The sequence below is a fragment of the Dipodomys ordii genome, unplaced genomic scaffold, assembly GCF_000151885.1.
Source record: "Dipodomys ordii isolate 6190 unplaced genomic scaffold, Dord_2.0 Scaffold64, whole genome shotgun sequence".
NCBI lineage: Eukaryota > Metazoa > Chordata > Mammalia > Rodentia > Heteromyidae > Dipodomys > Dipodomys ordii.
The window spans coordinates 2,568,189-2,593,734 of record NW_012267280.1 but is presented as its reverse complement, the minus strand read 5'-3'; the positions used below and the strand labels follow the sequence as shown (position 1 = coordinate 2,593,734).

At 56.0% G+C, this 25,546-nt stretch overlaps 1 protein-coding gene across 1 annotated transcript in view; it reads left to right on the top strand.

Moving 5' to 3' along the window:
* Positions 1-22,543, top strand: part of Safb2 (scaffold attachment factor B2) — a 27,202-nt gene extending 4,659 nt beyond the window's left edge. The window contains exons 2-21 of the mRNA XM_013022657.1: positions 3,061-3,092; positions 3,586-3,650; positions 3,735-3,935; positions 5,272-5,334; positions 6,125-6,152; positions 6,999-7,554; positions 7,990-8,039; positions 8,524-8,624; positions 10,752-10,901; positions 10,997-11,109; positions 14,034-14,164; positions 15,061-15,152; positions 17,682-17,818; positions 18,399-18,689; positions 19,663-19,803; positions 20,278-20,320; positions 20,730-20,857; positions 21,831-21,943; positions 22,022-22,091; positions 22,229-22,543. Coding sequence (XP_012878111.1) covers positions 3,061-3,092; positions 3,586-3,650; positions 3,735-3,935; positions 5,272-5,334; positions 6,125-6,152; positions 6,999-7,554; positions 7,990-8,039; positions 8,524-8,624; positions 10,752-10,901; positions 10,997-11,109; positions 14,034-14,164; positions 15,061-15,152; positions 17,682-17,818; positions 18,399-18,689; positions 19,663-19,803; positions 20,278-20,320; positions 20,730-20,857; positions 21,831-21,943; positions 22,022-22,091; positions 22,229-22,379 — 2,656 coding nt within the window. The 3' untranslated portion in view covers positions 22,380-22,543. The remainder of the gene's footprint in view (positions 1-3,060; positions 3,093-3,585; positions 3,651-3,734; positions 3,936-5,271; positions 5,335-6,124; positions 6,153-6,998; positions 7,555-7,989; positions 8,040-8,523; positions 8,625-10,751; positions 10,902-10,996; positions 11,110-14,033; positions 14,165-15,060; positions 15,153-17,681; positions 17,819-18,398; positions 18,690-19,662; positions 19,804-20,277; positions 20,321-20,729; positions 20,858-21,830; positions 21,944-22,021; positions 22,092-22,228) is intronic.
* The last annotated feature ends 3,003 nt before the right edge of the window (positions 22,544-25,546 follow it).

Below are 25,546 nucleotides of genomic sequence, written 5' to 3'. Positions count from 1 at the left end.
AAAAAAAAAAAAAGGCCACTAGCCAGGCACTGGTTGCTCACGCCTGTAATCCTAGCTACTCAGGAGGCTGAGATCTGCATGTCATGGTTCAAAGCCAGCCAGGGCAGAAAAGTCTTCCTGAGACTCTTCTCTCCAATTAGCCACTCAAAAACTAGAAGCAGAGCTGTGGTTCAAAGTGGTAGAGTATTAGCCTTGAGCAAGGGTTTAGGAACAGTGCCCCATGACCGACACCCCCCCCAAAAAAAATTCTACTTCTATGAAAATGTTAAGTCACCCTTACTCTTTTGGGGTTTACAGGGAATGGAACTCAGGGCTATCTGTTTGGCTTTATCCCCAACCCTGAAAGCATATTTGTGAATTTTTTGGGGGGGTCCAGTCGTGGGGCCTGAACTCTGGGCCTGGGTGCTGTCCCTCAGCTCTTAGCTCAAGGCTAGTGCTCTGCCACGTGAGCCACAGCACCACTTCTGGCTTTTTTCTTTTTGCTTATGTGGTGCTGAGGAATCAAACCCAGGGCCTCATGCATGCAAGGAAAGCGCTCTATCACTGAGCCACCTTCCCAGCCCTATTTGTGAATTTTGGGGGGGGAGGGGGGGCGTGCAGGGAAGCAGGCCTGGCTCTTGAACTCAGGGCCTAGGCACTGCCCCTGAGCTGCTTTTGCTCAAGGCTACCACTCTACCACTTGAGCCACAGAGCCACCTCTGGCTTTTTCTGTGTATATAGTACTGAGGAATGGAATCCAGGGCTTTGTGCATGCTAGGCAAGTACTCTACCACTAAGCCACATTCCCAGCCCTCTTTGTGATTTTTTTTTTTTGTCGTTTGTGGGGCCTGAACTCTGGGCCTGGACGCTGTCCCTCAGTTCTTCAGCTCAAGGCTAGCACTCTACCCCTTGAGCCACATCACCACCTGTGGCTTTTTGCTTAAGTGGTGCTGAGGAATGGAACCCAGGGCCTCATGCATGCAAGGCAAGCACTCTACCACTGAGCCACCTTCCCAGCCCTATTTGTGAATTCTTGTGGGAACAATTCATCCATATAGTTCAATAATCTTAGGTGTGGATCAGGTGCACTGCTGACTCATGCCTGTAATTCTAACTGCTCGGGAGGCTTGAGATCTGAGGATCATAGTTCAGAGCCAAACTGGGCAGGAAAGTCAGTGAGACTCTTATCTCCAATTAACTATCAAAAAGCAAAGTGAATCCTGACTCTGGCTCATGCCTGTAATTCTAGCTAATCAGGAGACTGAGATCTAGGATTATGGTTCAAAGCCAGCTTGGTCAGGAAAGCCTGTGGGACTCTTTAATCGACCACCCATAAAAAAAATACAGAAGTGGAGCTGTGGCTCCAACTAGTAGAGCGATAGCCTTGAGCATAAAAGCTTAAGAACAGGGCCAGACCTTGAGTTCAAGGCCTATGACTGACCAAAAGTGGGGGAGGGGAGATCTTTGATTGCATCTAGTCATTTAGAAGTGTGCGGTTCAGGTTCTGTGCCAATGGTTCACACCTCTGATCCTGACCACCCAGGAGGCTTAGATTGAGAGAATTGTGAGTCATAGCCAGCCAGGCAGAAAAGTCCTTGAGACTCCATCTCTAAAATTACTGATAAAAAGTTAGGTTGGAGGCATGGCTCAGGTGGTAAAGCATCAGCTGATTAAGCAAATGGAATGAGCCCATCAGGCCTTGAGTTCAAACCCAAGTGTAAGGTTCACCACATTACTGCTCAGGATGTCTGCACTATTACCACCACTTGCAGACAAAACACCCCTTAGCTGGGGGTGCTGTTCACTTGAATGGGAGTGCTTGAAATGCTCTTGAGTTTGGGTGGGTGGGTGTGGGTATTTATGGGTTGAAATCAGCTCCTGGACATTGCCTCTGAATTTTTTACTCAAGACTAGTGCTCTACCACTTGTGCCACAACTCTGCTTCCATCTCTTTGGTGGTTAATTGGAAAAAAAGAGTCTCACAGACTTTCCTGCCAGCGCTGGCTTTGAGCCATGACCCTGAGATCTCAGCCTCCTGAGTAGCTGGACCTGTGCCTGGTGCAGTGGTATTCTTATTTTCAGTTGTATGGGGGTGCTGCACAGACATTGCATTTGCTAAGCAAGTATGCAGCTGCTAAGCTTCTGCCTTATGAGAGCAGGATAGAAGCATCTTAGTAGAAGGCCACTGCTGAGTCTGAGGGTTTTTTGTTTTGTTTGTTTGTTGTTGTTGTCAGTAGTGGAGCCTGGGTGCTGTCCCTCAGCTCTTCAGTTCAAGGCTAGCGCTCTACCACTTGAGCCACAGTGCCACTTGCGGCTTTTTCTGCTTATGTGGTGCTGAGGAGTTGGAACCCAGGGCCTCGTGTATGCGAGGCAAGCGCTCTACCACTGAGCCACCTTCCCAGCCCCAGTCTGAGGGTTATTATCCCCTGGGCTATGCTCTGACTGGGCGCCCCTATACAACTGAGGCAGTTTTGCAACATCACCCAGCCCAAGTTGGCCTATTAAGTCCGACCTCCTGCAGCTGCCTCCCAAGGGCTGGAATTGTGGGTGTGGACACCACACATACACCTTTTGTGAATGCAATTTGAGAGTTTGTTTTGATTGGTGATTTTTCCTGTTCTTGAAAACAATAGTTTTTGAAAGGTTGCCAGCCCTGTGACATCTAATGGTATTGACACTGCTTCCTGCCTGACACGTGCTTTGTGGCGTAGTGGTGAGCATTCCATAGGCACTCTTACTAGGTGTTGGTGCCAACCCTGCCAAACAGCTGCTGTGCCACCTATATATGCAAATGTGTCTTCATTTGGTTTCCTTTTGGGTGGCGAGGCTATAAGTACACACACAGTACTGGAAAAAAACATTCTGCCCTTTGAACCACACCTCCAGCACTTTTTGCTAGAGTTGTTTCTCCTGATCAGCTTTGGCACATAGTCGTCTGTATCTGCCGTGTCTCAGCGCTGGGGTGGCAGGCACACACTGCTGCACTAAGTCACTTGTTTTGTGAGGTGGAGTCTTGCTCAGCTCCTGGGCTGGCTCCAGGTAGTTACAGGCTCAGGCACCTTATCCCCCTGTCTTGTTAAGGTCTCAGCAGGCCCGCTTCCCAGGGGGTCCGGGTGTGTCTCTGTGCAGTCTCTCTGCCTTTACAGAAGCCAGCGAGCTTCCCACCCAGGGCGGCCTTGGAGTTTTGGCCTCACAAAAGCAGTTGCTGAGTTGAAGAGTGGTGGGGTGTGGGGTGGTAGGATGTGGTGAAGCACACGGTCCAGGCTGGTTAGGGTGTGTGTGTGGTGGATGGGGCTTTATGTTTGCCAACCGTGCCCTGCGCAGTCCTCTGATGGAAGTGGATGTGGGTGTTGGGCTGTGTGTCCCAGTGTGGAGTGAGGGGGTGACACCCTCAGCCCCGGTGAGCGGTCTGAATGCTTGCACTCATGGGGCTCGCTGCCCTGGCAGAGCTCACCCCTGGCTCTGCGTGAGGTCAAGTGGCTTGTGACAGAAGAACGCCACTTGTAGTTGTCCTTGCCAGACGTGCCTACCAGCGTGGAACTCTGGTCCTCCGTGAGCCGTGTGAGGGCTGAGTGTTACCTGACTGAACAATTACTCTGTAATTAGGACAGAAGGTGGGAGAGGAAGGCACCGAAGACAACGGCCTGGAAGAAGACTCTAGAGATGGGCAGGTAGGCAGGGCACGGGGAAGGAGGTGGCAGTGGCAGCGGTCCCTGCTGAGCTTTGGGGTCACAGCCTCCCTGACTCCCCTCCAGGAGGGCGGTGAAGCGAGCCTGGGGGCCTTGCAGCCCACGGACTTGGTGGACGTGAGCATGTTGGCCAGGCCCAAGGCCGAGCACACCAGGGCTCCCGACGTCGGGGACAGCGGCGGCAGCACCTTCGACTCCTTCTGTGACAGTAAAGAGTACGTGGCTGCGCAGCTGGGACGGCTTCCAGCGCAGCTCCCGGGACACGCTGTAGGTAACTTGGAGCCACGCGGCTGTGGGAGCAGCCGGCCAGGGCTGCTGACTGGGCGCCCAGCCAGGCCCGGCACAGTCGTGTCTAGATCGGGTCCAGGCAGACTGACTTAAACAACCGGGAGAGCTGTTAATGACACCTCCAGTGAGCATTAGCCCTCGCCAGACATAAAAGAGTGGGCGCTGCGGTTTGTGAAGGCTTTCTCTTCAGCAGATAGGGGTAGAGAGAGGAGTCAGAGATGGTTTGTAACTTTGTACAGTGAGGTAGCTGATATTGGCACAGACCAACAGCGGTGTTGTCCTCCGCTCCTGCCCATGTCACCCGTGTCAAGCAGCCACTGGTGACAGTGGCTATACTCAAGTGAATGTAGGAAATACCACCTAGGGCTCAGTCCACGTCCCAGCTCCAGCCACACTGCAGTTGGCCTGGGGCGGCTAGAAGCTGCTTCTCTTCAGAGCAGCTCGGTAGAGGCATCCAGGTCCTGGGTTCAAATCTAGGAGAAAAAGGGTAAGGGTATCAATACTGGGCACGGTCGCATTTGCCTATGATCCCAGGCTGAGGCAGGAGGGTTCCAGGCCAGCCAGGGCTAAAGAAAGAAACCCTGTGTACCCTAGGGTAGAGTGCCTGCCTAGCAGCCACCTACACTGAAGAGGAAAAGGAGAAGACTCACAATCTGGTAAAAAAAAAAAAAACTTTTAAGATGACCAATTCCCCTTTTGTTCAGTAATAATAGAGGATAAGGTTTTGTCAAATGTGTTTTGAATAACGTAGCCTGGCCAGGAGCCAGGGGCTCACACCTGTAATCCTCGGTCGCAGGAGGCTGAGACCTGAGGGTCACAGTTCAAAGCCAGCAGGAAAATCCATGAGACTGTCTCTAACCATTAAAACAAAGAGAGCCAGAAGTGAAGCTGTGGCCCAAAATGGTAGAGATCACCTAGGCCCAGAATTCAAGCCCTAGTACCGGCACCAAACCCTTGCGTGCACGCGTGCGTGAGAGAGGGGTGGGGGGAGCAGGGAGAAAGCGTGTGTGTGTGTGTGCACACATTATCTCCCAAAAGAAAGCACCCACTTGAGTACTGTGGGGGTGGGAACTTGCTGGCATGGAGCTGCACTGTGGTTGCGGGGGGGTGGGGTGGGGAGAGGCAGACCTGGGAGTCCATTTCCTCCCTCCATAGCCAGCACCTGAACCCTGCCGTGGCTTGTGACGGGCACAGCTAGCCATGGTTGTGGGGGTGAAGGGCCCTCTGAAAGTTGCCTAGAGAACAGCAAGGGATCGTGTTGGCCTTGGCGTCCACTCCTGCTCTCCATCAAGTAATGTTGCCCGTCCTTTTTCAGGTGGACGGGCAGGGTTTTGAGAATACCTCGGATGCTTCGCTGCTGCACCTCACCATAACTCCAGTAAGTTCTTTTTCCATGTGCCTTCGTAATGCTGGGAGTGTGGTAGGAACTTGGTTTTCACAGTGTGAAAGAAGCGCATGCGTGTGTGAGTTCATGAATCCCCTTTGGTTACTGAGGCCAAGCCCAAGCTTCAATGCAAGATTATCTCCTGCTGCCCTACAGAAGCATGCCCTCCTCCCCCCCAGCTAGCTAAAAGTGGCGCGTTCCACCATTCTCTTCCCGAATGTCAGGCCTCCACAAGAGCCTTTGACACACTCACACCTGTCCACAGAAATGATGCCTGGGGCATTGATGCTGTGGGCAACGGGCACAGTGCATAGCAGGGTGGAGAATGTAGTCCAGAGCCTGTAGCGAAGTGTCACAGGACTTGCAGAAGTACCTGGAAGGTTCTCAGAAGAACCTGTGGCCTGGTGTGGCATGGAGTGCAGTGGAAAGGATGGGGTGAAGCCCAAGACAAAGGGGCAGCAACTGGAGAACAGGCTGCCCTGCTGCCACCCAGCAGGAAACCTCGCGAGGCCTCCTGGGGGTGGAGGGAAAGGTCTTAGGTCTACCTAGCCAGTGGGCTTGGGAAAATGGCTTTCTTCTCCAACTGGCTGTGATGGAAGTTACCAGGGACCTGTGCAGCTCCTAGAAGGGTCTGCTCAGTGGAAGCATTCGGGCATCATGCCAACTTAGGATGCCCCAGGAGCTGGTGGTGTGCCCACGCCTGGGGCTGTCAGAGTGGAAGGGGTAGAAAGCGGTCCCACCGCTGCACATGAACTATGATCTGCTGCTTTCTTCTCTTTCACAGGATGCTGAGGAGCCGCCCCTGGAGCCAGGTACTGATCATGGCCATGCGGCATTGGGGTTGGGAAGGTTGAAATCGGTGTATCTATTTTAAATAAGCTGTGTTGTGGTCTCGTCCTTGACCCTAGTGGTGGACAGAGCAGACCATGAGAGGGTCAGAGATTGGAAACCCATTCGTATCACCAGATCTGTGCAAGTACTGCTCTGGCCCTGAGCCGGGCGCACTGGTCACGCGTGCTGGTGTGCACCCCTGACCACGTGGCGGGCCACATTAGTCCCTCAGCCCTCAGTGCTGCCACACATCAAACAGATCTTGTGATATGGCGCTGCAGTACTTGTCACTGAGGCAGGTGAGGCAGGTTAAGGCTGGCGCCAGGGCCCTTAATCAGCAAGGGACTGGATCCCAGAAGAAGAAGCCGAATCTCCCCACGCCAACTCCCAACGTACTGTGCCCCTCCGGACTGCATTTGTCTCCTGCCGACAGAAGAGCTGCTCTGTCTCACTGCACTGACCGCCACCCCCTCCACAAAGGAAGAACTTGCCCTTGGAGCATGCACCCCACACCTGCACACTGGGAAGAAGTGGGAAGACCCATCCTTGACAATCCTTGAAGACTCCTGAGAAGCAGCCCCGTGCTTTAGCCTTTAGGCTGGGGGTCTTTCCTTTCCCCATAACATAGCCTAGCGCAGCCTAGCGGCCGGTGGCAGCAAGCGCAGATAGTGTACAGTGTCACTGTGTGCACCGCGGGTTTTCCAATCTCTGTGTAGCTAGCGGTTCTCTTGGTGTTAGTGTGGCAGCCGTGCCCGTTCCGCATTTGTGATTGCTTTATTTCCCTGGTAATTAAACCTTGTGCCATTCTATTCCTGTTAAATCCGTAGAAAATGAGAAAATACTCGACATTTTGGGGGAAACTTGTAAATCTGAGCCAGTAAAAGAAGAAGGTTCCGAGCTGGAGCAGCCATTTGCACAGGATACAAGTAGCGTGGGGCCAGACAGAAAGCTGGCGGAGGAAGAGGACCTTTTTGGCAGCGCCCATCCGGAAGAGGAGGAGGAGGAGGAAGAGCTTGAGGAGGAGGAGGAGGAGGAGGAGGGAGATTTAGCAGTGGCCCACGAGTCACCGCGCGCTCAGTGGAGCGAGGCAGACACCCTGTTAGCGGTAGTGAAAAGGGAGCCCGTGGAGCAGACAGGAGGCGAAGGCGCGAGGACGGACTGTGAGCCTGTAGGGCAGGAGAAGCCAGTTGAGCAGAGTAGCGCAGCCCCCGAGCTGGCGGAGGCCTGTAGCCAGGAACTGGCAGAAGCGCCCACGGAAGCCCCGAGCCCCGAGCCCAGAGATAGCAAAGAAGACGTGAAGAAGTTTGAGTTTGAAGCTTGTAATGAAGTCCCTCCGGCTCCTAAAGAGTCCTCAACCAGTGAGGGCGCTGATCAGAAAATGAGGTTTGTTGTTTCTCAGTTTTAGACCAGACGCTATCTCCTTTTCATTGGTCATTTAATGATGACACGCATAAAGCTGTTGGTTCTCTGTCCGCAGTTGGCCAGCCACACTGCTGAAATTCTAGATTACTTCCAAACGATGTTTTATTTGTGCATTTTTGATGGGCGATTTCATTCTTTTTCCATTCCCAACCTGCTATGGTTGTGTTCCTAAATTGGTAATTGTTATCTTCAGCTTAATCAAATCTACTTTCATGAATCTGACATTGCATTTTTGGGGTCAGATTTTCCAATAGAAACTTGCAAAGGTGTCTGTCGAAATTTTATTTCAGACTAATTTTCTGGTAGGTATTCAGTTTTAGCTCATAAATCATAACTTTTAATTTAGTTCCCTTTCTTCTTTTTTCATGCGTGAATAACGTCAACTTTTGTTTCTAGCTTTTTTAAGGAAGAAAAAGATATAAAGCCAATCATTAAGGAGGAGAAAGGTAGGGTTCCCCTTGAGTAGCGAGGGGCTGGGGAGGCGGGGCCTCAGGTGTCCCCCTGTGAGCCAGTCACATCTGCCCCACGTGCTGTGTGAGCCACGTGGGCTCCTGAGAAGTCTCAGTGATCAGATGTTTCAGCCAGGCTCCCTTGGGGACATTTAGTGACAGCAGTCTAGCACAGGCCACCTCTGGCCACTTCCAGCTAACCCCTGCGCAGCCACACTGCTGTTCTGCTGGAGTGCAGAGCATCACCAGTCTTCCAGTGGGCTTACAAAGGTGGAGGTATGGCCTGGGGAGCACTTGCTGGGCATGCTCCAGGCCCTGGACCCCATCCCCAGCTTCTGCTGTGCACCCTCCTTGTCCCTACCCCTGTGCTGACAGAAGTGAAGGCAGAAGGGGGGGGAGGGCAAGACGGGCTGAGTAGGGGGGCTTCTGTGACGTCGTGTCTCCATCTCACGCTGAAGTGTCCTTACCTCCCTTCCAGCAGGCCGCATGAGCAGCAGTTCTGGACGCAACCTGTGGGTCAGTGGGCTGTCCTCTTCCACACGTGCCACAGACCTAAAGAACCTTTTCAGCAAATATGGGAAGGTATGTGTTCCACAAAGAGCCTTGAGCTTAGTTCTTGCTGTCAGTTTCATAGGATCTTACCGGGCGGAGCAGGCCGGGCTTGCTGGCCTGGAGCAAACTGGTGACGTCACGATGGCCGCCAGCATGACCTGTGTCCCCGCTGCTCAGTGGGTACAGATGTGTAGTGCTGCTGCTGGGGCCTGTGGCTCTGACTTGTGTGAACACACAGCCTCTGTGAATGCAAACACAGGCTGGCAGGCCCAGCCCCGTTCTGCCTGTGTGGGCACACGCGGCTTTTCTGTGGTGGCAGCATAGGTGCATAGTTGACAGATGCAGTGCGGTAGCATTGGAAGTGAATCGCCCGTGTACTGCTCACTCACCTCGCAAGGGGAGAGCTTGGTGGTTTCAAAGCTTGTGTAGGAACTGGACGGAATGGGCAGTCCAGCTCCGTGCTAACCTGGAGTTAGCAGTGCTGCCTGATGACGACACACCGTGCTCCGTGCGGGGGCCTGGCCCCCAGGGGAAGGCTCTGGCTTCTAGGTGTTGGGAAAGTGGGGCTCCAGCCTGTCTGTTGCTCAGGTGTGCTCCTACGCCAGTCCCCAGGAGAGTTAATTGTCACTTGTGCTGAGCAATTACCTGTTGATGTGTTGAGCAGGACTAACATGGCGTCGTCCGACAAATAGCCTAGGATCAGTGGCTCCAGACCCGCGTCGGGCTGAGACAGCGGGGCTGGGGCGGCCCTGGCTGTTGGGAAGCCACTGGGCAGTCTCACCTCAGCAACAGGTTCCTTGCCCAGGAACTGGTGTTTGGAGGAGGCTCAGGGCTGTAGATGAGGACATATGGGTGCTCTGAGAAGCTGTGCCCCGTGGACAGCGGGGGATGGTGAGGTGTGTGGGCACGCTCTTTGGGTGTTGTTTCTCGCCTGAAGTGCTGCCTTCATGAGGATGGTTGGTTGACGTGGGCTGTTCCCTGAGCCCCCTGTCAACCCAGGGCCCAGCCTCCCCACACCCGCTGCTGCTCCGCTCCACTCTGCTTTGCTCTTTGTGCCCAAGGGACATTGGTGCTCAGGGTTGGGCCTGTTCATTTCCTTCTTTGGTCCACATTTGTCATTCCTTGGGTGCTGAGCCTTGGGTGCCTGTGGCATGTTTGGCGTCACCCTGTCTCACCGATCCAGTAGACTGATTGTGTGTGCGCAGGCAGCTCTCGGCTCATTCACGGACAGCGTGGTGCCCTGCCCCTCCCCCAGTCTTTGGGAAGCCCTGCCATCCTTTTCTTTCTGTGAGTGTCTCAATGCATTGCTGCTGTATTCTGGGCTGAGCACTGGTTGCCTTCAGTTCTGGCCCGGGCACCTTGGCCTGTGGCTCTCCCTCCACGTCCCCGGGCCTCTGCAGCCCTGCTTTTCCTGCCGCCCTGCCTTCGGCACTTGCTTTGAGTCTCTTGTCTCTTTTGAGACAGGAACTGGCTCTGAAGCCCAGGCTGGTCTCCAGGTCACCATCCTCCTGTCGCCACCCCCTGAGGGCTGTTTGGATCTTTCCCACTCTCTTCCCTCCCTCCCCAGCCATGCTTTTCTGCAGTGTACCTCTAGCCTGGTTTAGGCTGCCATCCAGCCATCTTTCCTTCCCCAGGGTAGTCCTTCCTCCTTTTTCTCTGTGCCCAATGGGAGGGGCTCTCCCCACCCCATCCTCACAGCTTTAGTGGTGTGGCTCCCTCCTATTCCTGTGAGCACCCAAGTGTTTCCTGGGACACAGCCAGGTGCCAAGGGTGAAGCCTGTACCTCAGAAAGGCTCTGAAACTCCAGGACAGATCCTTCCGAACCCCATGAATGGCCAGTTCTTCATCTGTGCTATAGCCTAGAGTTTCCCAGGGGCCCTATGCCTCTGCTTCTCTTGGTCTGTGCCCTATTCTGTCACAGTCTCACCCCAGGTGGAACCTACCTTAGTTTCCTCTCCCTTCCCATGGCCTAGGGTCTCAGGCAGGAGGCAGAAGCAAGCATAGGGCTCAGTTGGGGCTGTGGTGCTGAGCCAGTCTGGTATCGAGCATGCAAACCTGGCAGTGTCCACCCTCCCTTCAGGTCTTCCTTATGTCAGCCCACAGCTCTCTGTGGGTGCTGCTTACTCAGAAAAAGAGTGAGTGCCCTTTTTCTTTGAGGTCGTCGGGGCCAAGGTGGTGACCAACGCCCGCAGTCCTGGGGCGCGGTGCTATGGGTTTGTCACCATGGCGACTTCTGATGAAGCAACCAGGTGTATTGGCCATCTGCACCGGACCGAGCTGCATGGGAGAATGATCTCCGTGGAGAAGGTGAGGGGCTGCCCGTCCCTGCAGACACAGGGCACCCTCCAGCCAGCAGCCCTGCTCTAAACCCCACTGTCCCATTGCTGTCTCTGACGGTCTAGGCCAAAAACGAAGCTGCAGGCAAGAAGCTGTCAGAGCGGAAGGAGTGTGAGGTGAAGAAGGAGCGGCTCCCCAGTGCTGATCGGCACCACCCCGTGGAGATCAAAGTGGAGAAGTAAGCTGACGCCTGTCATCCTAGCCACTCAGGAGGCTGAGATCCTGAAGATTGAGGTTGGCAGGGATGTCCAGGAGACTCTTATCTCCAATTAACCATCAGAAAGCCAGAAGTGACACCGTGGCTCAAAGTGGTAGAGCGCTAGCCTTGAGCAAAAGAGCTCAGGGACAGCACCCAGGCCCCATGACTGACAAACAAAAACGGGCTCCCTCCCCTGGGCAGGGGGCTCTTTAGTGCTCAGCTTCCTGCTTGTGCACACCGCCATGTCCTCCTGACCTCAGAAATCGAGCTCGCTCTCACACTGCCAGGCCGTGGGTCTGTCCACCAGCAGCTCAGTTCGCACTGTATCTGACAGATGTCACTGTGCGACTCGATGTTGATGTGAGAAATTGAAAGCGCCTAGGCATGCTTCGTTCCTTCCGTGCTTGGGGACCGTGGCACAGTGGCACAGGAACCTGGGGTCTTTGGCACTGTTTTTGTAAAGGCCAAAGATTTCTGTCCTCAACACAAACAGAAATGAGCACAGATCTTCCAAATCAGGCCTGTCTGGCTCTGCTTTCATCTCCTCGGGCTGTGGTCTGAGCAGGTGGGCTCTGGTGGTGTAACTGGCAGTGCTCCGAAAGCCAACTACCATCGTGACGGGCTGCCAGGTCCATCCCGTCCACGCTCTGCTGAGAGGGCCTCGGTCTCACCATCCGTCCACTAATGGGAAATCTTAAAACCTCTCTGTTTATTGTCATGCTATTGTCAGGTTTTAAGGATGTGATTTCCAAGCCAGCTGTAGTAGCTGCCTCCTGAAATCTGAGCTACCCAGGAAGTGGCAAGTGGGAAGATCCAGGGTTGAGGCCAGACTGGGCAAAGTGATCAAGACCCTATCTCAACAAGCAAGCTGAGTGTCCTGGGGTGCCCCTGTAGTTCTTGCTATGCAAAAGGCATAGGTAGGATTGTGATTGGTCCAGGCCGGCCCTAGGCAAAAACAACAGAGCTTTCCTGAAACAACTGAACGGGAAAAAGCTGGGGGCTTGGCTCAGTTTTAGAGCACGTCTTGCTGGACAACATCACCAGGAGCTGGAAAGGGGTATGGAAAGGTGTGCTTTCCAGTCTTCCTCAGAGTCATTGGAATTGTTCAACCCTAGCACAGCGGGTGCTACAGAGCGTAGGGTGCTCAGGCAGCTGTTTGGGACAGCTTGATTGATCCTGGGACCCATCTAGCCATGGACTGTGTGACCTCCCAGAGCTGGTGTTTTGCACGCAGTGTGCTCTGCACTGTGGGCCAGCGGGCAGCCTGTGAGGCTATGCACTGTGTAGGAGGAGACGCAGCCCCATCAGCCAGTGGCCTTCACCGCCCAGGCAGCCAAACGCCTCCTTGTGCGATTAGGCAAGTTTCCTTTGGCGCGTGCTCGCTCACTCGCGCTCCCTCCCCCCCTCTAATTGTACCCAGTGTTTTCTTTGTGATATTTCTATATGGACATAGAAAGCAATTTCCTTTTTTTTCCCCACCTTTATTAGCCTTCTCTTTCATTTTAAGAAAATCTGTGTCTTTTACTTGCTGTATGAAACAAAGGCTTGATTGGTCTTCGTGAGGAGTGGGGGATTTGCTGTTTGTGTCATGGTGCTGAGGACAGAACTCAGGGCCTGGTAGTTCTTTTTTTTGGTCGGTCATGGGGCTTGAACTCTAGGCTTGGGTGCTGTCCCTGTGCTCTTCAGCTCAAAGTAAGCGCTCTGCCATTTGAGCCACAGCTCCACTTCCGGTTTTCGAGTGGTTTATTAGAGATAAGAGTCTCACGGAGTTTGCTGCCCAGGCTGGCTTTGAACCTCGATCCTCAGATCTCAGCCTCCTGAGTAGCTAGGATTACAGGTGTGAGCCACCGGCACCTAGCAAGGGCCTGTAGTTCTTACACTCATCTAAATCCTCAACCTGAATATAGGTTTGTTTTTGTTTTGGGAGGGGTATTTTTTGCCAGCCTAGGGGCTTGAACTCAGCATCTGGGCACTGCCCCTGAGCTTCTTTTGCTCAAGGCTCACACTCTACCACTTGAGCCACAAAGCCACTTCCGGCCTTTTCTGTTTATGTGGTACTGAGGAGTCGAACCCAGGGCTTCATGCATGTTGGGCAAGCACTCTACCACTGAGCCACGTTCCCAGCCCCTGAGGAAGGTTTTTTTATAGTTGGTGTTTTGGATTTTTTTTTTTTTTTGGTTGGTCGTGGGGCTTGAACTCTGAGCCTGGGCGCAGTCCCTGAGCTCTTCAGCTCAAGGCTAGCAGCTACTCTACCTCTTGAGCCACAGCGCCACTTCGGGTTTTCTGCTGGTTTATTGGAGATAAGAGTCTCACAGACTTTCTGCCTGGGCTGGCATTGAACCATGATCCTCAGATCTCAGCCTCCTGGGTAGCTAGGATTACAGGCGTATGTGCCACTAAACTTGGGAAGCACACAAGTCAAGCTGAGTCCCACAGTTTTTCCCTGTTTTATTGGTTTGTTTTCCTTATTGTCCGAGACATCTTTCTGTATATCCTGGAGTGGCATCAAACTCCTGATTTCTCTGTCAGTGCTGGGATTATAGGCATACACCACCATTCCTAGCAGTGTTTCTTCTCTTGTTTTCTTAATAAGAAAAATCCTTTTTTGCCTGATAATGATGTGGCTAGCCTGCAGTACCTGAAAGTCTGAAACAAGTTTGCAAGTTGAAGGCCAGCCTGTGCTACATAGTTGAAGCCCTGTCTCAAAAGAACAGACGAGCAAAAGTGTGCTGAGGAGGGGAAGCTTCCAGTCCCTGCTTGTAACCTCGCAGTGGCCTCAGCCAGCAGGGGCGAGGAGCGAGAGCTGGCGTTCCTCGCTTGCTTCTGGGGGGTTGGACTCATGTTGGGGCTGCTCCTGCCAGAATCTAGGGGACCAGCCTTTGATAAGCTGTGTTTTCAAATAGAATTGTCATCAAGAAGGAAGACAAAGTTGAGAAAAAGGAGGAAAAAAAGCCTGAAGACATTAAAAAGGAAGAGAACGAGCAAGATGAGCTGAAGCCAGGCCCTCCCAGTCCACCTCGAGTCGCCAAGTCAGGTAAGTCGGCTCTGAGCTCTCGGGATGTGGGGCAGCCTGGTAAGGGCCCCGGACAGGCCGCGTGCGGAAGGATTCAGGGCAGCGAGCTATTGTGACCTGGATGAGTGTTTCCTCATGGGGAGAGGCTGGGCGGCGTCCATGAGGAGCTGAGGGCCATGGATTGTATGGCCTGGGCCCCTGCCTCCAGCGCTGGCATTTTCCAGAGCATGTCCCTCTGGTTCCTTGTGAAGCAACTCCATCTTGAGTCTGTCAGCTAGACACAGTCACTGTATGGTGGAGGCAGCCAGCGGGGGCTGGGGCGGGCTTGCTTAGCCAGCAGTTCAGAGTTAACCTCGCTGGAGTGCCTAGCAGCTCCCATTGACGGCTGTGGTACCATTGTATCTGTGTGGGGCTCGGGGTGGGGTATGGCAGGACTTCCCCACCTCACCCCAAGAAGAAACAAAGCCTGGTGGGGGTGATTGGAGTCGCCTCCAAAGGCTGGCAGGAAAGCTGGGCCCTGGGGGCTCACGTCTGTAATCCTAGCTACTCAGGAGGCTGAGGATCGTGGTTCAAAGCCAGCTCAGGCAGGAAAGTCCATGAGACTTTTATCTCCAGTAAACCACCAGAAAACTGGAAGTGGCTCTGTGGCTCAACTCATAGAGCGAGCACTAGCCTTGAGCTGAAGAGCTTAGGAACAGCATCCAGGCTAGAGTTCAAGCCCCAGGACTGACAAAAACAACAAAAAAAGCTGGCTGGCAGGAAGATGAGGGGCAAGTTGTGGAGGTTGGCGGAAGAAAGCCTCATGGCATGGGATTAAGTCCAGGCCAGTGACCTGGCTCAGCGCCGTTCTGCCAGGCTTCAAGGCCTCAGCTCTGCCCCGGCCCTGGTGCTTATCACCACTGCGCTTTGTCTCTAAGGAAGCCGAGTTGCAGAGCGCACTGTGATGATGGACAGGTCAAGAGGCGAGCCCATCATTAGCGTGAAGACTGCAAGCAGGTCCAAAGAGAGAGTGAGTACCCAGTGCCGCCCTACCTACCTGCTGTGTCCTTGGAAACCCTAGCAAGGTCTGCCGTTAGCGGGCCAGGACCGGACACGCTCAGTTGTCACTTCATTCATACGAAGCCATGCAATAAATGCCCAAGACAAAGCCCCTGTCCTGTGTTTACGCTCCGGGCAGGGCTGGTCCCAGCAGCTGCCTGCCTAGCGCTTCCTTAGTGTAGTAGCCCTTTGTTTGCTCTGCTATTTCTTTCCTAGGTTTTTCGGGTTTTTTTATTTTGTTTCGTCATTTGTCAACATTGAACTCCGGGGCCTGAATGCTGTCCCTGAGCTTTTTTGTTCAAGGCTAACACTCTACCACATTGAGCCACAGCACCATTTCCAGTTTTCTGGTGGTTCATTGGAGATAAGAGTCTCAGACTTTCCTGCCCAGGCTGGCTTTGAACCTCAATCCTTAAATCTCAGCCTTCTGAGTAGCTATGATTGCAGGCGTGAGTCACCAGCGCCCGGCTTCTTTGTGTTAAGTTAGTGATGATCAAGGAAGAGCCCCACTCGCGTGAGCACGGGAGGAACAGGCACGGGAGGAGCAGGCAGGGCTCTCATCAGCCTCCTGCCCACAAAGCCCCTCCCCCGTGGGCTCAGGCGGCGGTGTGAGCCGAATGTGCAGGGCAGGATGGGGAGCTGGGGGCCCTGGAGCCTCGCCCACGCAGCGTTGGCCACCATGACAGTGGGGAGCTCTGTGTTCCCGTGGGAAATGCGTCTGGAAGGGCTTTACACGTGGCTCTACCTTTCCCTGCACCTTTTCTGTTTTGAAATGGAGAGCCAAGAAGCCAGGCTCGTGGCTGTGTTGGCCTCGGTGGAACTCGGTCCCTGAGTACCGGTCACCTCTGGCCTCTCCCTGGTGGCCCACCAGGGCTGTGAGCACTTAGGGCCATTCCCCAACTGTGTGTCTCTTTACCTTGTTATAGGTGTAAGACATCGCCCTTCCATTTGGCCCACCTTCTTTGGGGTTACTGTGGCTTTTTGTTGTGGTTGTTCATCCTGTACGAGTGGTTGAACTCTGAACTCCTGCTCTCGTGTGGCATTTTTGCCAAGCTGCTTGAGCCATCCTTCCAGCCCCAAACAGTCACTTCTTTTAGGTTTCCATAGCGACAAGGAAGAGAAATCCATGTCACCATGTCCATACAGATGCAGACTCACAGTCTGCCAGGACTGGTTTGGAACCAAAATCCTCCCAAATCTAGCCCCAGACTCCTGGGATAGTAGACATGCACTACTGCATCCAGCTATGGATTGAGAATGGGTCTCATGGCCTGTTCTGCCTGGGCTATCTCAGCTCCCCAGTGGATGGAATTACAGGCCTGAGCTATATGCTCACAATGTCAAAAGATTGTAGTAAGAAAATCAGTGAAGACCCCTGATGAGGAGAGCCTGGGTCTGTGCATTGGCAGACAGCTTTTTAGAACACCTCAGAAGTAGCTGAGTGTTGATGGCTCACACCTGTAATCCTAGCTACTAAGGAGGTTGAGATCTGAGGATTGTGGTTGAAAAGTCAGCCCAGGCAGGAAAGTTGGTGAGACTCTTATCTCCAATTAACCACCAGAAAACTGAAAGTGGCGCTGTGGCTCAGTGGTAGAGCACTAGGCTTGAGCTGAAGAGCTCAGGGACAGCGCCCAGGCCAAAAGTGAGCATTGGCCAGAAATAGAATACTCGAGAGTTGAGGATTCAGATTTGTTCCTTGTTGGGAGTCCTGTTTGGCATTAGTGATCATATCCAGTGCTAGATACCAGTGGTTCACACCTGTAATCCTTGTTAGTCTAGAAGCTGAGACCTGAGGAGCATGGTTCATAACAAGCCCAGGCAAGAAAGGCCATGAGAAGCTTATCTCTAATTAACAGCCAAATATCCAAAAGTGAACTGGCTCAAGTGGTAGAGTGACAGCCTTAAGCACGAAAGCTCAGAGACAGTGTCCAGGCCCTGGGTTCCAGTCCCAGAACTGCCCCCCCACACACACACACACACAAAATTACAGCCAGTTTGATTTGAGGGTTGGCTATGGCCTAAGCCAGTCATTGCGTAGTGAAACCCAGTTTCTTGGCTGGTTCCACTGCTGCCCCCTTGTGGGCTGTGACTTGTGTGGATGCTGCTGCAGCTGGTGTTTTTGTGTGCCCCCTTGTGCGTGGGGCAAGCAAGTTGCTGCATTTTAGTAGTGAGTTCAGACATGGAGGGAGCCTGGGTCTCTGCTGTGCAGACAGGGACAGAGGTGGGATTGCGACTCCATGGTCGCACTATGCAGCTGAGGCCTCCTGAGCTCTGCTTGCCCTCCACCTCAGCCTGCTGGGATTACAGGCTGTGCCACCAGGTTGGTTCTATGAGGATGCATATTGGACAGGAGTATTCCTCTCCAGTATGCGTCATTTCTTCATGAACACTTTGGGAGGCTAACGCAGGAGGACCGTGAGTGACAGTTCAGCCCAGGTGACATAGCTGAGGCCCTTTTTAAAGTGTTTAGGCTCTTGTCACCCTGCCATCTTGTAAACAGAGCTCCAAGAGTCAGGATCGTAAGTCAGAAAGCAAAGAGAAGAGAGACATCCTCTCCTTCGACAAGATCAAGGAGCAGCGGGAGCGAGAGCGCCAGAGACAGCGGGAGCGGGAGATCCGGGAGACGGAGCGGCGGCGGTGAGCACCTTGGCCTGGAGTTTGGGGATCTGGGGGGGGGGCTGTCCTTCCCAGCTGCAGGCACCGCCACATCTGTGGGGCACAAGCACAGGCCATCCTGTTCTGGGTTTGCGCAGGGTCACAAAATGCACTGTCCAAGCTGTGGCTTTGGTGGTATGGAGTCCTAGGGGTTCCCGCCCCAAGCTGCCTCAGTTTACCAGGAAGCTGAGCCAGAGCTGGGCACCTCTCCTACAGTGCCAGGTGTGCCAGCCTTGCCTCCCTGCAGCTGTAGGGTCCCCTTTCCCTCATCACCTCTCAGATGCTGCAGGGAGAGCCGCAGCAGAGCCCAGCGGAGCCCGTTGCTGCTGCCGAGACCTTGTGCGGGGAAAATTCTCACTGCCAGCCTAGGGCAGGACTTGGGGTGCACCTGCGCCCCAGTCCCTCATCCCGGGCTGGGCCCATGGGCAGCAGACACCCTGCCATGCCGTAGGTCTTGCAAGCTGACGGTTGTCAGTGAGCGGCCCTGGGGCCAGGCTGGACTTGGGGAACGTGGGGTAGCGCCAGCTCACTGAGCTCACAGCCCTGGCCCGTCCTCTGGCAGGGAGCGGGAGCAGCGGGAGCGGGAGCAGCGGCTGGAGGCCATCCAGGAGCGCAAGGAGAAGGCGCGGCTGCAGCGGGAGCGGCTGCAGCTCGAGTGCCAGCGGCAGCGCCTGGAGCGCGAACGCATGGAGCGCGAGCGGCTGGAGCGGGAGCGCATGCGTGTGGAGCGCGAGCGCCGCAAAGAGCAGGAGCGCATCCACCGCGAGCGGGAGGAGCTGCGGAGGCAGCAGGAGCAGTTACGGGTTGAGCAGGAGCGGCGCGCGCTGCGGCGGCCCTACGACCTGGAAGCCCGGTAAGTGCTGCTGAGCAAGACTTGGGCCCGGCTGCCTGCACGCCTGCGTGCCTCGCGCCTGCGCGTGCTCATGTGCCTGCTTACTGGTGCTTAACTCAGGGCCTGGGTACTGTCCTTTAGTTTTATTGCTCAAGGCTGTTGCTCAACCCCTTGAGCCACAGCTTCTCTGGGTTTTTGGTGCTTAATTGGAGACAAGAGTCTCAGACTCCTCTTCCTGTCCTAGATTTGAACTGCAGTTCTCAGATGTCAGTCTGCTTAACAGGATTGCAGGCATTAGCCACAGCGTCCAGCTGAGGCTCTGTCTTTCTGTCCTTCCCCTGTTTGCCCCATGGGTCCTGACTGCATCTCCCAGATGCACCGGTTTGGCACAAGCGCTCTGGCCGCCTGTGGCATGCTTGGGTAGACCAGAGGCGGAGAACATGGGCCTTGGCGGAGGCGGCGGCCCCCTCTGTGCAGAAAGTAGGTTTATGGGTCTCCAGCTTCCCTAGCTGCTAATTGGCAGTAGCCATCCTCCCCTCCCCATGAGCCTTGTTTTCTGCTGCAAGTGGGGAGGATGGCAGTTGGGCGCCTTCCTTCCTGAGCTCTATGTAGTTCACCAGCGCTGCTCTAATTCTCCCCGCTTAACAAAACCCATGGGGAGGGCAGGTGGCACCGCGGCGGCCACGCGCACCGCAGGGCAGGAGGAACGGCCGTTCCTTCCCCGCACCTCTGCTCGCAGGCAGGGAGCGGCCGCGGGAGAACATTTGCTCACAGCAGTCTTTTCCTCTTGGCAGTTCAGGGGGTTTTAATTCATCAAATCAAAGTGATAATGATGGGATGTAGAGATTAGCCCAGCAGGATGTTTGAAATGATCCTGGGTCTGGAGAGGACCCCTCCCCCTCCACTGTGTCCCCCCTTCCGCTGTGTCCCCCCCACCACGTTTCCCCCTCATTCTGTTCCATCCCTCATCCACATCTCTCTACAACAAAACCAGGAGAGATGACGCCTACTGGCCTGAAGGCAAGCGCGCGGCCATGGAGGACAGGTACCGCCCAGGCTTCCCCCGGCCCGACCACCGCTTCCACGACTTTGACCACTGTGACCGCGGCCAGTACCAGGACCACGCTGCAGACAGGTCAGCGGGCCACCCTCCCGCCGTCCGGCTCGCGTCCCCGCCCACACAGGTGCTGCAGCGCTGCCCGGTGGCAGCAGGTGTGGTGTGGTCCCCAGGGAGTCCTGGAGGGTCAGCCAGCGGGGCTGTGCGGGGCTCTGGGCCGTGGCCTGGCCGGCACTGGTCACAGTCCATCGCGGTTCTGCGGGAGGCTGTGGGGTGAGGCCAGCTAGGGCAGGCCCTAGTGGGGGCCACGTGGTTTGTCAGCAGGCAGCCCTGCGTTGGCATGTGAGGGAGGGCTCCTGTCTTGCCGCTCACCTGGCCTGCCTGTATGGAAGACCTGGGGCAGGGGGCAGCGGAGCCAGTGGGAGGTTGGTGACAGAGGCCACAGTCATCTGGGCCTCTTGTAGCCCCACCAAGGACTTCTCCCTGGATCTTCTCCCAGGGCCGGGTGCTGGGCTAGGGCTGCGGCTCAGCTCCATCTTCTTCTTGCTGCAGGAGGGACACGTCAAGGCCGGTGATGGGAGAGCGGGACGGGCAGGTGAGGACGGGTCCTGCGTGGGGAGGCTTTCGGTCAGGAGCCCATCAGGCCCCGTGCCCAGACGGCAGCCATGAAGGGCCTGCTTTCCGAAGGTGGAGCTGAATGCCCACCTGACCGACATGCCAGCCATGCAGCTCCTGTTCTAAGGAGAGCTGCTGTGCCTGCCCCCAGGCCCAGAGCCAGGCCAGTGTCCTCTGATGATGCGGCTGGGCCTGTGAAGGGCGGCAGAGGAAGGAGCCTGAACCTGTCCTGCTCCAGGCACAGCGAGGGGGTTGCCAGTGAGGCGGGCGGGCCGCTGGCGCTCATGCAGTCCTCGGGTCCGGAGGCGGGCAGCCTGCCTGGCTCTGCCCAGGCCTCAAGAGGACAGGGATACAGTTCTGGTGACATCCTGTCCCTCCCTGCCTTCCAGCACTACTCAGATGACCGCCATGTCCACGGAGGACCAGAGCGCCATGGCCGAGACTCCCGCCACACCTGGGGAGGCTATGGTTCTGACAAGAGGATGAGTGAAGGCCGGGGGCCACCCCCACCCCCGAGGTGAGTGGCTGCCCAGGCTTCTGGGGGTCCTGCACCTGTTGCCCCAACTCAGAAGGCAGGAGGCTCTTCCCTGTGGGCTTTTCCCCAAACTCCAGCCCGCTCAGCACGGAAGGGCCCCAGTGTCTGTGACATAGTCCCTGCTGTCGGGGCTGGCCTTGGGCAGCATGGGTCATAGGCACCGGAGCAGCGCCCGCTGCCCACACAGCACGGGCTCTGGCCACCTTGGGCTGGCTGGCAAGGGTCTCTGAGCCACCTGCACGGCCTTGAGCCTTCCCTCTGTCACTCCCTCCCCTGCTGGGGGAAGGGAGAGCCCGGCCTCAGCCGTGACCTGGAGCCGTGCGGGGGTAAACCCTGCACCCCAGCTCCCACCCGCTAATGCTCCTTTCTTCTTGGGTTTCTCCTGTGTGTGTGCGTGTGCGCATGCACCAAGGATGGAGCCCAGGGCCTCTGCATATTGGGCAAGTGCACACCCAGCCCTTGAGCCTCATGCTCTCACTCAGCTGAAGACTTAGGGCTGATGCCCTACCACTTGATACATACCTCCAGGCCAGCTTCTTTCGTTGTTGTTGTTGTTATTGTTATTGGAGATCAGGGTCTCACGGCTTTTCTGCCTGGGCTGGCTTTGAACTGTAATCCTCAGATCTTAGCCTCCTGGGTTGCTGGGAGTACAGGTGTGAGCCACTGGCGCCCGGCTGGCCGTGTGGCTGGGGCTGCTGGAAGTGCCGCGCCGGCCTCGGGGCTGCGGCCGAGGCCCTGCGCCCTGCCCCACCTTTGGCCTTTTCAGCGATCAATTGAGTCAACTTTAGATTTCCACCACCCCCAGAAGACAACCTGCACCTCCCTCTCCCCAACTCCCTGCTCCCATGACCCCACTTCCTGTCTGTGGATGTGGACTGCGTGGCGGTGGAGGTGTGAGGCTCCTGCCCACGGGCTTGCCCACGCGGGACAGTGACTGCATGTCTATCTCGGCCAGGGGCGCGCGGGAGTGGGCTGAGCACAACCCTCGGCTGGAGGAGCCGCAGGTGCGCGCGTGGCAGGGCCCGGTGGACACGGGCACGGCGGCCCGGGAACACACGCGGTGGCCAGGTACTGTGAGGGCGGGTGGGCCCATGGGTGTGTGGGGCGCCGGAGCTGGCGGCGGGGTGACGGCCGTGTTCCCTGCAGGCGCGGAGCGGGGGCTGGTGGGGCCCTCGGGGCCGGGACACATGGTGGCAAGTCGGGGCGGCGTGGCCGGGTAAGGAGCGGACCACACCCCTCCCTGCAGCGGGTGGGTTGGGGCAGGGGGGGGGGGTCCTTGCCATCCCCACATCCCCACCATTGACCGCTGCCTGGCTGGGCCGGGCTGGGACTGAGCATATGCTCTGCTCCTAGGCGCGGTGGCTTCGTGCACGGCGGACACCCACAGGGCCACGTGGTTCCCGGGGCTGGCCTGGAAGGTGGTGGCGTGGCCGGCCAGGACCGGGGCGGCCGAATCCCACCCCCCCATCCCCACCCGTACCCCCACTTCACCCGCCGTTACTAACCCTGCAGCACATGCCTGGGGAGGCCGGGCGCTGCTCTGGGCGGTGCAGCCTTGACCTGGGGCGTCTTTTAAATAAGCCAATCCTGCCGTGTGTAGCGCAACACAATGTGAACTTACTGTTCTGTTTATTTTTAATAAACGTGTTCTTGTTCTGCTGTTTTTAAGACAAGGTTTCCGCTCATGACTCGCTCTGCCTAGACATTATTCAAGCGCAGCCGCCTGGTCCCCGGCCCTGCGCCCGCTGTCCCCCTGCCTTTCCCCAGAGCCGCCCCAGACCTGGGTGTCTGCCCACCTGGCAGCGGAGCAAGTGGGGCCCATGGGAGTCGCAGGACTCAGGGCACCTCGCCCCAGACGCCCTTCAGACTCACACTGCAGACGGATAAGAAAAACAATGAAGGGGCTGGGAAGGTGGCTCAGTGATAAGAGTGCTTGCCTCGCATGCATGAGGCAGGCCCTGGGTTCGATTCCTCAGCAGCACGTTAGCAGAAAAAGCCGGACGTGGTGCTGTGGCCCAAGTAGTAGAGCGCTCACCTTGAGCTGAAGAGCTGAGGGACAGCGCCCAGGCCCAGAGTTCAAGCCCCATGACTAACAAAAAAAAATGAAGGCCCAGCAGGCTGGGAAGGTGGCTCAGTGGTAGAGCACTTGCCTTGCATACTCGAGGACCTGGGTTCGATTCCTCAGCACCACATAAGCAAAAGGCCAGAAGTAGTGCTGTGGCTCAAGTGGTAGAGCGCTAGCCTTGAGCTGAAGAGCTGAGGGATGACCCCCAGGCCCCAACGTCAATGCTGGCACAATAAAAAAAAAAAAAAGCACCTGGCAAAATCAGATAAATGGTGTCCTCCACAATGTTTTCCACTTACATCAAGTGCACGCGTGTCTGCCCTCCCTGCGTCCTGTCACACCGCCCGTCCACCTGCAGCCGCCCCGGCTCAGGCCCACAGCTGGGCTCTTCCTAGACGGGGGAATCCCAGGCATTCATTTTAAATAAAGCCCAAGGCCCATCGCTGGTGCTGGTCATCCTAGCTACTCAGGAAGCTGACATCTGATCATCACAGTTCAAAGCCAGCCGGGGCAGGAAAGTGTGAGACTTTTATCTCCGGTGAACTACCAGAAAACCCTAAGTGGAGCCATGGCTGAAAGTGGTAGTGTTAGCCTTGAGCAAAAGAGCCCTGGGATAGCACCCAGGCCCTGAGTTCAAGCCCCATGATTGACCTGAGTTCAAGCACCCAGGCCCTGAGCTCAAGCCCCACAATTGACAAGTAAATAAAGCCTAAGTTAACACTAAGTGATTGCTATAGTTGTCTTGTAACAGGTGGGGTGGGGGGGGGATGGTTCTGTCACTGCCTAAGGCCCTGGGACAAACTTCCTGGGGGCTCCTTTGTCCCCTCACAGCCCATCTCGCAGGAATGTCCAGAGCGCACACATTTCAGCTTGTCCCCTTCCTGCTGTGGTACTACTCAGGTGTCAAAGTTTTCAATCAAGAGCTGAGCACCGGTGGCTCACGCCTGTAATCCTAGCTACTCAGGAGGCTGAGACCTGAGGATTCCTGTGTGAAGCCAGCCCAGGCAGGAAAATACTAAGACTCCTCTCTAATTAATCAGCAAAAGCCAGAAGTGGAGGTGTGGCTCAAGTGGTAAAGCACCAGCTTTGAGCAAAAAAAAAAAAAAAAACAACTCAGGTGCAGCACCCAGACACGAGTTCAAGCCCCAGCATAGGGGGAAAAATGGGGAGTCTCCGGAAGGGAAGCTTGTGGGAAACAGAGAAAAGGTAGAGAGGGGCAGGGGGTGGGAGAGAGATTTCCTGCCTGTAACCCCAGCACTCAGGAGGCAGAGGCAGTGGGACCCTAGGCCTTAAAACTGGTTTGGGCTAAGAGGAGGAGGAGCAGAGACCCAGGCCTAACAGGACCGCTGTTCCCTGGGTGGCCACGGCGTGGCGCCTGAGAGCCATCTCTGCCCAGGGTTCCCCTTGGCTGGCTAGAGGGGTGGCAGGTACTGAGGCTGGCCTGGGACTTCTGCTGGGATGAGAGTCTCCGGAACCCCTCTACCCCCCCAGGCTGCATGTGGGGTCTGTTGTGCACTAAGAGCTTGTCTGTCTCTGCTTTCTGGTGGTTAGTTGGAGATAGGAGTCTCACGGAGCCGGGTGCCGGTGGCTCACGCCTGTCATCCTAGCTACTCAGGAGGCTGAGATCTGAGAACTGCGGTTCAAAGCCAGCCCGGTAAGAAAAGTCTGTGAGACTTATCTCCAATGAACCACAAGAAAACCGGAAGTGGCGCTGTGGCTCAAGTGGTAGAGCACTAGCCTTGAGCTGACCAACTTGAGGGACAGCGCCCAGGCCCAGAGTTCAGGCCCCATGACTGACAACAACAACAACAAAAAGTCTCAGACTTTCCTGCCTGGGCTGACTTGGAACCGTGATCCTCAGATCTCAGCCTCCAAGCTAGGATTAGCTAGAATCTCAGGTGAGAGCCGCCAGCACGCGGCCATCCCTGGGTTTTAATTGCACAGTGGGATGTCCTAGACTGAGAGGCACCCTGACAACACAACTCGACGTTCCTGTCCAGGCGGGACGGCCACACCATGGAAGGCTTAGGGGACACTGTGACCAGAGAAGGTGGCCTGGCCCTAGAGATGTGGTTTAAGGGGGGGGGGGGGAGGCGCAGATCCAGGGTCCACCCTCCCCGGGGCACCCGCACGCTCCCCGGCTCCTGCGGGCCTTGGTGTGTCTCCTCTTCCCGCACCCTGCAAGGCGCGGGCTGTGTGAGTGCCTGGGGAGCCCACAGGGGCCTCCTCGGTGGGAGCTCTGAGCTCCTGCTCAAACGTCAAAGCCCCAGCTCCGGCAACAAAAGAATTGGGGCGATATTGTGTCACACCCCTGTTTTGCTCTGGGCCCTCGCGACTAGACCACAGGAAGAGGAGCCGAGTGTCCCCCAAGACCCCTCGGGGCCCCCTTGCTCTGCTCCGGCCTCCAAGGACTTTCGGCAGGCCCTTTCCCTTCCCACCTCGCGGGCCTGTTCTCCCTTGCCCTTCCCGGCTCCTCCTCCTCCAGGTCTGGGGCTAAAGGCCACCACCTTCCCCGGGTCTCCCGCCCACCCCGTCGCGCCCCGCCCTCCCGCCTGGGACCCCAGGCCCTTTGCACGGGATCTGGGTTATCTCGGCGCGGCTTGCGC